General features: G+C 32.2%; 2 protein-coding genes and 1 long non-coding RNA gene across 3 annotated transcripts; 2 read left to right on the plus strand and 1 right to left on the minus strand.

Annotated features, from left to right (window-relative positions):
• Window positions 1-112: 112 nt before the first annotated feature.
• Window positions 113-1,375, plus strand: LOC105152234 (uncharacterized). The gene is made up of 2 exons (XR_846917.2): window positions 113-688; window positions 1,092-1,375. It is a non-coding gene; the product is annotated as an uncharacterized LOC105152234 (long non-coding RNA).
• A 3,794-nt stretch (window positions 1,376-5,169) lies between these two features.
• LOC105152237 (ELMO domain-containing protein 2) lies at window positions 5,170-7,779 on the plus strand. The gene is made up of 2 exons (XM_011066390.2): window positions 5,170-5,421; window positions 5,519-7,779. The coding sequence occupies exon 2, from the start codon at window positions 5,628-5,630 to the stop codon at window positions 6,564-6,566; it is 939 nt and encodes a 312-aa protein (XP_011064692.1). The 5' UTR covers window positions 5,170-5,421; window positions 5,519-5,627; the 3' UTR covers window positions 6,567-7,779.
• Window positions 7,780-8,308: 529 nt separating this feature from the next.
• Window positions 8,309-10,718, minus strand: LOC105152238 (Uncharacterized protein C3D6.13c). The gene is made up of 6 exons (XM_011066391.2): window positions 10,427-10,718; window positions 9,690-9,878; window positions 9,356-9,494; window positions 9,098-9,259; window positions 8,852-8,977; window positions 8,309-8,764 (listed from the first exon to the last, which is right to left on the minus strand). Exons 1-6 carry the CDS (start codon window positions 10,548-10,550, stop codon window positions 8,608-8,610), a joined length of 897 nt encoding a protein of 298 aa, XP_011064693.1. The 5' UTR covers window positions 10,551-10,718; the 3' UTR covers window positions 8,309-8,607.
• Between the last annotated feature and the right edge of the window lie 1,615 nt (window positions 10,719-12,333).

The following is a 12,333-nucleotide window of genomic DNA, read 5'->3' on the forward strand; positions in this document are numbered from 1 at the left end:
TGGCAGCATCGGGAAAAAATCGCCCATTCGTTCGTTCGTACTTGGTGTGCCGCGCTAAAGGCTCGCAACGCGGCGCCCCGAGTCACGACGATTCTCTCGGTTTGCTCGCCTCCTCCCTTCCTTATTCGATTCCTTTTTTTTTTCCTCCCTCTTCTTCCTTACCTTGACGTCGCCGCGGCAGCAGCGACGGTGACGGCGGCGGGATCCCTCGCCTCGCTTCGGGAATTTCGCGCGCGCGATCGGCGCGATTTGGCGCGAACGGTTACAATGGCGGGCGACTAACGACTTTATCGTATCCGCGTCCATTGGACGCGTTTCGGGAGAGCGCCAGAACGGAGGAGGACGATTTGCGTTTCTCTTCTTGGGGCGGATGCTATGTAAAAATTTCGTTAATGACGATGGAAATTGGAGAGAATTGCGCGGAATGAGCATTAATATTAATAACGACCTGCGCCGCGTGGATCGATACATATATACGTGTGTGTCTGTGCATAGGATTATGCAAAGGAAAAAAATCGCATATGCACGACGAACGTCGAATAGTTACGAGCCGGTTGTAAGCGCTGGAGGACATTGACCTCGCCGATTCTCCCGACTGTGTTTTCGACGACTTGAGCTTCCACGTCGATACATGGATGAAATAATTTCACCCCCGAATCAATAGTCGGATTTATTATAAGCATTCCAGGTAGAAACGCATAATCAGGCTTTTACGGATTTTATGAATAATCTTATATTTATGAATTTTATCAAGTACGATCTTAAGACTGTAGTCTTTGAAATGTATTAAAATCTTAAGGTTTTAAAATTAAAATGAACTGTATAGCCAATATTCATAGTCGATTCTTATTTCAAGACCATTTAAGACCGTCCAAAGACCGGTAATATCTAAAGATGCTAATGCGACTTATGGTTGATTTATGACATCTTAAGATTGTACATAAGACGGTCTTAAATGTAAGAATCGGCTATGAATACCGGCCATAATGATATACCATAGGATGTCATCATGACTTCATTTGTCATTTATGTAAGTGACAAATAAAGTCATAATAATGTCCTTATATTATAAATTATGACTTCTATTCTAGGAAATCCTATCCTGAAATTGTTATGAGTTGCTACGCTTTGCAAACGATTATGTAAACATTCTATTATTCCGATTTGAATATCTTTCAACGGTCGTTCGACGTTGCCGCATTTATTCGTTCGAATCTGTTTTCCCTTCTATTTATCTTTGCGAGTCGTGAATGTTGTGGTTTGATGAGCGATCATCGACTCGCCTGAGTGTCCCAGACAAACAAAAACAAGCACATTGAACATCTGTTGACATTTTAATTCAACTTTGAAAATAAAGGCAGATTGTTCTTGATCACATTCCTCTTATTAAATGTCCTCTCCCATAAACAGAGTCTCGTATCTTTATGAAAGAAACATAAGAGATGACACATTGTAAAAGCAAAACAACTGTAGAAGAATAAACAAATCTATAAAGTCCGAGTGTTCATAATATCATTTATTTAACAATAAGATAAAATAGTCTAATCAACATAAATGAGCACCCAAACAGTTATGGCGTCTGATCTGGCAAACTAACGATCAACAGTATTCAGGAAATGAAGAAAAAAGTTAAATAAAAGGACAAGATTCCTTTCATACAATGAGAAATTTATGTATAACGTATTCTATTAATTCGTCTAACATAATGCTGCAAGTATGATGATTCTGATCGCACGCGTCTTCTATACCTTCATTTGTTAACCTTTGATACTGATTTATTCTTTCAAACGCAACGTGTGCAGAGCGTCTGTTTTCCTTTCGCAGGAAATGCAAAAAGGAGCACGGAAAACGCACGCCTGAAGTGTAAATGGATCGCATATTATCGATCCGGCGCTCCTCGACGTGACGTAAAGACGAATGAAAGAACGAGCCTGTAATTAAAAATAGGTTTCGTTTCTTTCAAGGTTAGTTGACGTTCTTCGTTTTGCCGGTGTTATCCCTTTCAAGCAACGACGAGCGGATCGATCGCGATGCGAATCTCTCGCTATGGATTAAGCATGAGGTAATTATGCACAGTGTGCTCTATTCAGTAACTCTGTGGAAATTCCCTAAAAGGGAATTTCTAAAGATCATTTTTACAACAATATTAAATTTAAAATTATTTTAAGTGCAATGTTGAAATACTTTAATGATTGCGTTTAGCAGAAAAAGTAGTTTTGCAACTGTTGTAAAATTCTTTAATTTGATTGGTCTTGCTCTTAGTTCCTCACTAGATCTAAATGTACGTATAAACCAATCATATTCAAGAATTATATGTTATAAAGCTGCTTTTTCTGCCGAACGCAACTATTAATAATTTTATTGGTTAAATTAAATTTTAAAAAATTTTATAGAACAATTAAAATTTAATTGGTTGATATTCATAGTTGATTCTTGTATTTGGGATAATTTTAACTTATAGTCTTATTAACTCTTTAAAGCATACATTTTTCTGTAGAATTCAGTTGAAATTTGTTACTCGTTTTCGTGATCACTAATTACGAATCTGGCCTCAGATTTTTAAAATTTAAAATGGCAGAGCCAATATGGTGGATAAAAATGTGAAAAATTTCTTGATTTTAATGGAACTTGTTATTCGGTTTTCGGGGTTGTTGATTACGAATTTGATATCAGATATTAGAAATTTAAAATGGCGGATCCAAGATGGCGAACAGAAAATTAGTTTTGGGCTGTAAAATGGGATCAAGTAGAGTTTTTGAGTCGCTAATTGCGAATTAGAAATTAAAATTAAAAAGTTAAAATTAAAATTAAAATTACTATTGGATCCGTCATTTTGAATTTTAAAAATCTGAGGCTAGATTCGTAATCAGCGTTCCCGAAAACCCTCGAGTAACAAATTTCATTGGAATCAAGCAATTTTTCACTTTTATGTCCGCTATTTTAGATCCGCCATTTTGAATTTTTTAATTTTGCCTTCAGATCCATAATCAGCGATCCGAAAAACCTCTCATCAGACTTCATTTTCTAATTAGCTATTGTTGATTAGTCACATTTATATATATATTGTTAAAAAAGGATGAATTTTTCTAGTTTGTTTATTTATAAAATACATTTCGTTAACAATAGGAATGTTTCCACGGTTTTTTTTATAACAATTGATGTTCTAAACACTGATAATGTTCTTTTCACTATAGTAATATGTTAGAAATTGTATGAAAAACATAAAAAACTGTGGTTAAAAAGATGTCACATATGTGGGACACTGTGCTTCAAAGAGTTAAGATGTCATAAACCAATCAGAGAGTAATATTAACATTTTAAGCCTTGTGTCTACGATGTTAGAAATTGATTTGAGATCGGATAAAGAAAGAATTGACCAATCGCATTAGTCATATGAAATTGTTCAAATGTGATTTGTTAATTTTCTTTCTCTCTGTTCAAAATCTCGGTTTCTAGCATTGTGAATGCAAAACTTTAGGACATTGTTTAGGATAGACTTGATAAAATAAGAACCGACTTATAAATATTGACCTATACATACCAGCCTAAGATTCCATTCAGCCAATGAATAACCAAACAATGTTTTGAGATAGTTTCAAATTCAATTATAGATAGTTTTATTAAGATCATTTAGTTAATGAAATGATGGTATAAAGCTCCAGCCACAAAGAATATTATTCGTTATATATAACGTATTTTTATAACTTATGTTTATGATGTCAAAGATAATATAAATTTATGTTAATGACAGTATTAAATGTAAATATGTATGTACTATATTATGTTTTAAGTAGTCTTAAATAATATATTTGATTTTAGAAGAGATATTAATGTAAAACATCAATCACAAGAAAGAAGAAATAGCGATAGCGATAGAAGTAACACGATTTAAACCTATCAAAAATCAGATACACTGGAATATATAGTTTTCTGATTGAATCGTGTTATTTATATATGTCTATTATTAGTAATATGGTAATTGCTCCGGCGAGTGCTAGAAGAGAAAGAAGAAGTAGAATGGCGGTAATTAAAATTGATCAAACTAATAGTGGGATTTTATCTAGAGATATAATTTTTTGATGTATATTTAAAATTGTAGAGATAAAATTAATTGCTTTCATTATAGAAGATATTCCTGCAATATAGAGAGAAAAAATTATAATTAAATCAATTGAAGGGCCCTTATGGAAAATATTAGATATAAGTGGGAGATAAAGGGTTCATCCCGCCCCAGTACCTGAATAAAATTTCTTAAAATAAAAAATGTTAAAGAAGGGGGTAGTAGTCAAAATCTTATATTATTTAAACGTGAATATGCTATGTCAGATGATCCTAGTATTAAGGGAATTAAAAAGTTTCCCAAATCTTCATTCACCATTTTTCGACTGTTTGCATCATTCACGATTTTCGAGAAATCTATCCAGTTTGAGGTGACCAATTTTCATTTTCTTTTTTGGGATACAATTGATCACGTTTACCCCGATCACGGGAATCAGGGTCAACTAATAACGAAGAAGAAGAAGCATAATGTGTATTGTGATAATTTAAATTTTATTGCGATATCTTCGTTTTCGAGTAGTACGAATAAATACATAAATAAAACGTAATAAAAACGTAAATATTAAATTAATAGATATAGTTTAATATTTAATACGCATTCGGTATTAGAGATTTATGTTCCTTTGAATCTTACTTGTCAGAATGCAAAAGGAACGCGCATTCAACTGAGTTATAAGTCATAAGTGAGAATTATCCGAGAATCGGTGTAAATGGAAAGCAACTAGTATTTCATCGATATCATTATTCACAGCTAGCTTGTGAATGTAACACCAAATCCATTTATTAACGATTTATTAATGAATCCACGATTTTATCGATAGAAGTCTAGTTTCCACCGAGGGTTTAATTCCGGATCAGAATGTAAGAACCAATCAACTACGGTCGAGCATTCCCTTGTCGTTTAATTGTAACAGGGGAATACTCGACTGTAGTTGGTTCTTACATTCTGATCCGGATTAAACCCTCGATAGAAACTAGAGCTGTGGTCAAAGTCTCGCTATAATGCTTTGGAGCGTTTGATGGACCAATTAAAAGAAAGAATTTTATAACTGACCAATTAAAAAAAATGCTTCAAAGTTTGCAACATCGCATTGACCACATCCTAGGCCGATGGTCGAAAATGTGAGACGACACGTACTTCACATCATTTTAAAAAAATGATGTTGGTGCCGCTAGCGTACGATGGCTTTCGTCTATCACGCGAAAAAAGGCCGCCATGGCTTTTCTCAGGTTTCTCTGTTAAAGGCATAAATGTATCGACGTCAAACGCATAATGAAAATTATTGATGTAAATTGTAAATTATACTGTCTGCTTGTTTGTATTCAGTGAAACGCTTGAGAGGAAGAGAGAGAGAGAAAGTGGTAAGACGTGACGTTGGCGAGGTTATATCGAATTCTCTATTTGATATTTACACAGTGTTATTTTATTATATTTACATGGTGATATGAAAATAAATAGTCGAAACGAAATGACGTCCACTACAGTACAGAGAAATACGACGACAATATGGCGCTTTTAGAAGGACGCTTTTTGACTGACGACTGTCATTAACTTCGATCAGGCAGGCATGTTCAGGTACTTTTGGGCTCTGGTGTGCTGGTACTTCAGGCCCTTGATAAAATGGTTCTTGCACCATACCACGCAGATGTGCGAACTGCAGAGAATCTGTTATGGACAGCCATCCGGAGCACCACGCGCTTTTGCAGTCGAGGAAACTCTCGAACAATCGCGCAATGCAAATATTAGAACCCTTGTAGCTTACTTGAATGACATTGCTGATCACCGAAGGATAACGACGAAAACGGAGCGCAAGATTCTGGAGGATGCCATCAGAACCGTACTGGTGACGAAAAAAATCAATCCCACAGCACATCCAGATTTTGCCAAGATGTTTGGTAAATGCGTGGAACTGATCTGGGGCTACCGTCAGCTCTGTGTGGAGTGTGAAGAGCTTAGAAAGACGCCGTATAGTGCGGATAATCTGGAACACGAGCAGAAGCTACTAAAGTTATGGAATTTACTAATGCCATATGAGCCCTTGGATACAAGAGTAACTAAACAATGGCAGGAGATTGGCTTCCAAGGGGATGATCCTAAGACAGACTTTCGTGGGATGGGAATCCTAGGATTAGAGAATCTCGTTTACTTTGCTCAAGAGTATCCTGGCATGGCTATGCATGTATTGTCCCATTCAAATCATCCACGTTATGGATATGCATTTGCTATAGTTGGTATAAATCTCACAAGCATGGCTCTAAAGTTGTTAAGAGACGGTAGTGCTAAGACTCATATATATAATTCCTCGAAGACCTTGCCGACGATTCGTGCCTTTCATCAGTTTTATTGTTATCTATTTTATGAATTTGATGGGTTTTGGATCGAGTCCAAACCTAGTAATATGATGGAATTCTCATCGATACAAGAAAAATTTGAGAACAGTATCAGAATAGCGTTAGCTAATCCATCAACTGTTTTCAGGATAAATGTAGCAGTTGACAATATTTAATACGAATACAAATTGCCTTTTATTTGTAAGAAACAAGACCAAAATGGCTATATAAGAAATAAGTACAATTTCTAGACTAGCACACATGGAATTTATTTGTTACATATTTTCACAATGCTAGATTTGTTGTGATATTAAAAAGGCATTTAAGTAAATAATTGAGTTTTAATTATAAAAATTTTTATCTTTAATTTAATTTTTCTTTAATAATATGATATTATTAATATCTTGATATAACATGTGTGTTTTATTGTAGTTTCAATGAAATTTTAATAGTTGATTTAGCTGTTTCCTTAAATTTATTGAATTTATACATAGAGAATGCTTATCACATATGTAACACATTAAGTTGCATAACAGAATTAAACTACTGTGTATTATGCAAATTTCATATTGATTTAAATAATTTTCAAAGTTAAAACTTTTTAATACTGGCTGCATTCTATTATTTACTGCGAGTATCAAAAATCTATAGTTCACATTACGTATAAATTTTCAATACTCGCAGTGAATAATGGAATGCAGCTATCATCAGCAGTAAATTTACATTAATGAAGTTAAAAACTTCAGAATTCCAAAAACAGATTAAATAACTTAATTAGTAACAATATCACAATATAGCTTTATCACAATATCGTGCCTCATGAATTTTATTCTTTAATAATTCGAAGCATTTTTTATTCAGGGTATTATAAAACCTAAAGAAAAAAATATTGAGCTAAATAAGTCATTGTATCACGGAAGGACAATGTTACTTTTATAAATTTACAACATTTAAATTTATTATATATGTGCAAATTTTAAAGTTGAGATCATTTTCAGATAATTATGAAAGTATAAATTGATATAAATTGTCAAAGCTTGATGTAGAACTGTGTCTTCAATAAAATTTATATTGTTGCACGTTAATGGGGAATTGCTATTAAATTCAATTAAGTAGTTTATTTGAAGATTGGAATTTCAAGATTGGTCTTGATTTTTTTTTGCATCAAAGATATATTTCTGTAAAAAATTTATAATACAAATATTTTTGTACAATCTAATTGTTTTTCTGTTTTTTTTTTAATAAAATATAACTCACATGACTGCTCATAAAAATTACATGTAAAAAAAGCAGCAATAAAATTTGAAGTAATAGATATAACATAACGTTATACAATTAATGGAATGCGACTAATAAAGTCTCTACTTGACAATAAAGTCTTTAACAAAACATACGAATCTATTTTGAAACAAGCAATTCATTTAAGATATTCTCAAGCAAATTTAATTAATATCTTTGTCTTTCTTAAATTTGCTGTTATACATATTCTCTCTGTATCATTACTTACTATATAACTTTTTGAATATATTTCAAGTAAAAAAATATATTCTTTATACAAGGTATCTCAGACATAAGGTAGGAGCCGCATTGGGCATAGAATAGGTCAAGGGGAACAAAAAAGTATGATACTATTTTGAGATATTCGCTGTAGTTTTCGAATTAAAAAAGGAACGTATAAATCAATATGAATTTACGCGGCGCGGCTTCATTGCATATTAGTTTATACGTTTCCGTTTTTAATTCGAAAACTACAACGAATATCTCAAAATGGTATCAGACTTTTGTTCCCCTTGACTTATTCTACGCCCCCAATGCGGCTCCTACCTTATTTCTGACATACCCTGTATAGAACTAATGTGCAAATATTTATGTATATTACATTGTTATACTAAAAATCATATCTTCTATCTAAAAATAATTTCAATTATCAAATATACTTTTAATATTGTACCATTAAATTTCGTAATTATATTTTTGTGTGATGAAATAATCAAATTTCTGTTATTTCATTAAACTTACAATTTGATAAATATTTAAAAAATATTCACAAAGAAATGTACATTTATAAAAATATTATAAAATTTAAAATTATACTTTTTACATATGTGTAATAATTTAATGTACAATCAAAAGTCAGTTTTAGTATTATAAACAACAGTCTGTACAGAGAAATATTCATTCTGTATTTTTGGCAAGCCCCAAAAGTACTTAATAGATTTAGTCTTCTTTATCCTCTTTATCTTCTTTTTCATCTAATTGCATACATTTAATAGTTGCTAGAACAATAACCAGCACTCCAATGCAAATGCTAGCTAACTTGAGTATCCACGGATTATCATACAGAAACGTTATAATTATTTTTGTGTACTCATCACTAGAAAAACAATAATAATTAATGTATAAATTTACAAATAAGTTAAAATGGAACATTTTTAAATACTATGTATTTCTTTAAACTTACAAATAGCTTGGAAGTGCAGGTACTTCTTCTGGTTTTATATTTTTGTATCCTTCTTTGGCGAATGCTACAAAGGAAGCAACATCATGTGTTCCTATATCATACCGATACATTTTACTATGCCTAAAACTGTATGAATAGAACGTATTAATATACTATCAGTTATACTTTTCAATTTATGCTTATCTCACAGTACGTTTATATAATATTATTCAAGATATCAAACATTGATTTATATCTTGAGCTTACAATATAAATTGTGGCGTATTATAAATGTTAAATCTTCTGGCTGTGGAAATTCCAGTTGTGGCTTTATTAACAAGTGCTACATTTACTTTATGTTTAAGCTTGGCACCGACCATTTCCCATTTTGCCATTGTGCGCAAGCATTGTACGCAGTCCGTACTGTAACTGATATTATAAGCCATGATTAGTATACGTACTGCCGTTACTTATAAAACAAATTAAATGATTACTGTAAATGTAGAAATAAGGACTGAGACTTACAACATAATAAACCAATCGCCAGTTGTAGCACCAGTGCTTGCTTGAGTTAAATGCTCAAACGTATCATCTGTAAGTTCCTTTACTGTGGGTGCTTTATTTTCCGTAAACGTAGTTATAATGTCTTCGTCCTCCAAAGGTCCTGTGGAAGAAGATGCAACATGAAAAAGTCTATAATACAATCACAAATTTATAAGCACGCTCAGAAATAAAAATATATGTAGACATATCACAATGTGTACGGGATAATAAAGCACAATGTATTATCACAAAATAATTAAATAATTAAATGAGTAAAACATCTGTATGTAATTTCTATTTTTTATCAAATCCATACCATCGTACAACAAAGGAAGCCCATGTCGGAAAAATATTAGAATAGGTTCTCTATCATTACTATATAATTGGAGTAACTGACTATCAATAGCCTTAACAACCCACGTGGACATGACATCCACGAGATCCTCACGCAACTGAGCCAACTTCTTTTCATAATTGTTACAGTCTGCACAGTCTGCACTAGTTGCTGTAAATGAGATTATTATCATTAGTAATTATAAATTATAATACTGAGAATAATTAAGATTGTTATCATATATTTATAGTTAGGAAAAAAAAATTATAGCTTATGTGACATAAAAAATAACAAGTAGAGTTGTTTAGCTTATCGCGAAAGACTAATTATAATGAATGTGTGTATATGTGCATGCGCTTTCAAAATTGTTGCTTGAAACAAATTTATGTTGAAAATTAAAGACAATAATAATCATAAAGTTGTAAAGCCTTGTACTGACTCTAATTTGCATCATAAAAATATAAAATGTAATCAGGAATACGTAAATATTAGGTGTTGGAATTAATTCGTAGCGTTTTACAAGTGATGGGAAGTACTTTCATTAATGTATTTTTTAATGCTCATGTGAAATAAATAACATTCTTTCATTAAAAACGCTACGAATTAATTCCAACACCTAATAAAATATAAATAAAATATACAAATAATTAGTTTTTGCAATATTTTTTGCTTTAAAAAATTTTGCAATCAAGAAAAACAAAGAAAAAAAAGAAACTTACTAAATAGAACGATCACATATTTTTCGACTTTTATGAGATTCAGGAGTTCATTGTCGTGCACCCTCTCGAGTTTTGTGGCATGCACACCGGAAAGGATGCATATCGCAATTAGGAGCACTAACATTGTTAATTCGTGCGAGAAGCACGAAGATGACAACGTAATACAACAAGACACGTTCACGTCGCCACGCCGGCAACTCGTGCACGTCAAACAACGCGACGCATCAAACTAAACTGAAACTTGGCCGATGTTTACACTTATGAGAGTAGACGGAGAAATGTAGAGAAGGCCAGAGGCCAGAGGGGGCGCCATCCATTGGTCACGTGATATCCGAGGTAGCCATGTTGCTGACATAGTTGCGGATTTGATTGGAAATTGGAATCGGTCTCGGATGGGCGGAGAAAATAGGTCTTTTTTTTATAACTGAACTAGGTAATATACACTTTTTGTATTTAAAATAAAGTAGATAATATGTTTGATATTGGATGAAAATGAGAAGGAAAATTCTAGAATACATTCCAGTGTAGCAATAAAAAACAACAAACTTAATATCAATAAAAGCAAAGATTATTGAGTACAAGAAGTGCAAGCAATGCGAACAGATCTATTCTACTGTAATATTTGCAAAAAGTTACTAGTGCGCTGCTATTTGTGTCATTCTATCCTTAGACGTTCATTAGACGTAAAACAAGTGGTGGAATGACACAAATAGGTTTAATAGCGTTTCTTTGAATGCATTTTACCTTCTCCATAAAGCTTATTATACATGATATATCGTTTTACCTTTGTTTAATCCTTAATTGCAAATGTTGTAATGCCGAGTCCATTTATAGATTCAAAGACATGGATTGCTATTTGTGTGATGACACTGAGAAAAAAAAGTCAAAGTATTACAGCATAAGTAACATTTGCTTTCCAATACTTTGAAACATTTTCTTCAATATTTATTAATTATGAAAACATATGATTATGATGATATATATATATATATATATATATATATATATATATATACACACACACACACACACATTCATTATAATCAAATATATATTTTCGTAAAATATATTTCATTAATTGTAAAAAAATAAAATAGATGGCATATTCGCTATTTTATTTCGCTGCATATAAATAAAGATTTGCTTCTGTAAAATAAATATATTTCTCACAAATAAATTTTTAAGTATATATATATATTATATATATTAAGTATATATATATATTATATAAATATATACATGTCTATGTCTCGGACGAATCATATTATTTAGTTAACGTAAAGATAAGATCGTCACGATCGTAACGACAGAATTATTTTCACGTACGTATCGTAGTCGTAACAAATCGATGGCGAGATATACGGTTTAGCAGAAAAAAAAAAAAAAAAAAATTGTAGCGGCAGATTGAAGAGATTAATAAAATTGGAAATAGAGGTACGTATACGCTGGTGCGAGCGGCGTATAACGTTTTGTATGCTGATGAATCAATAGTCCGCTGAACTTTTGGCATGGGGAGAAAAAAAGGGCGCCGCGCCAATGATATGTAGTCGATAGATTTTGATAACCATCTCGTTCGTGCGGGATTTTGTGGGCCATCCGATGAGAGAGAAAGAGAAAGAGAAAGCGAGGCGAGAGAGAATGTAAAAATGAAAAAAATGTTTGCAGCAACACTGAGATCGGTATTTATAGTCTATTCTTATTTCACCAAACGATCTTAATTAAGAAATATGTTGAGATGTTAATACGATTCTGTTAATTGATTTATAATATCCTAAAACTGTACTTTTCAAGACACAGTCTTGAATATTATAATAAAATGGGCTATGAATATCGAAAGATTCGAAAGTTTTATGAAAGTTTGTATAACTGTTAATATTTTGACGGAAATTGACCTTTAATGTATGTTA

The sequence above is a fragment of the Acromyrmex echinatior genome, chromosome 1, assembly GCF_024713525.1.
Source record: "Acromyrmex echinatior isolate Ae372 chromosome 1, ASM2471352v2, whole genome shotgun sequence".
NCBI classification, from domain to species: Eukaryota; Metazoa; Arthropoda; class Insecta; order Hymenoptera; family Formicidae; genus Acromyrmex; species Acromyrmex echinatior.

Coding starts and splice junctions, on each gene's coding strand:
- LOC105152237 (XM_011066390.2), top strand. CDS start 5,628: ATGTTCAGGTACTTTTGGGCTCTGGTGTGCTGGTACTTCAGGCCCTTG.
- LOC105152238 (XM_011066391.2), bottom strand. CDS start 10,550: ATGTTAGTGCTCCTAATTGCGATATGCATCCTTTCCGGTGTGCATGCC. Junction 9,495..9,689: donor GCTTCCTTTGTTGTACGATG/GTATGGATTTGA, acceptor CTTCTTCCACAG/GACCTTTGGAGGACGAAGAC. Junction 8,765..8,851: donor CCTGCACTTCCAAGCTATTT/GTAAGTTTAAAG, acceptor TTGTTTTTCTAG/TGATGAGTACACAAAAATAA.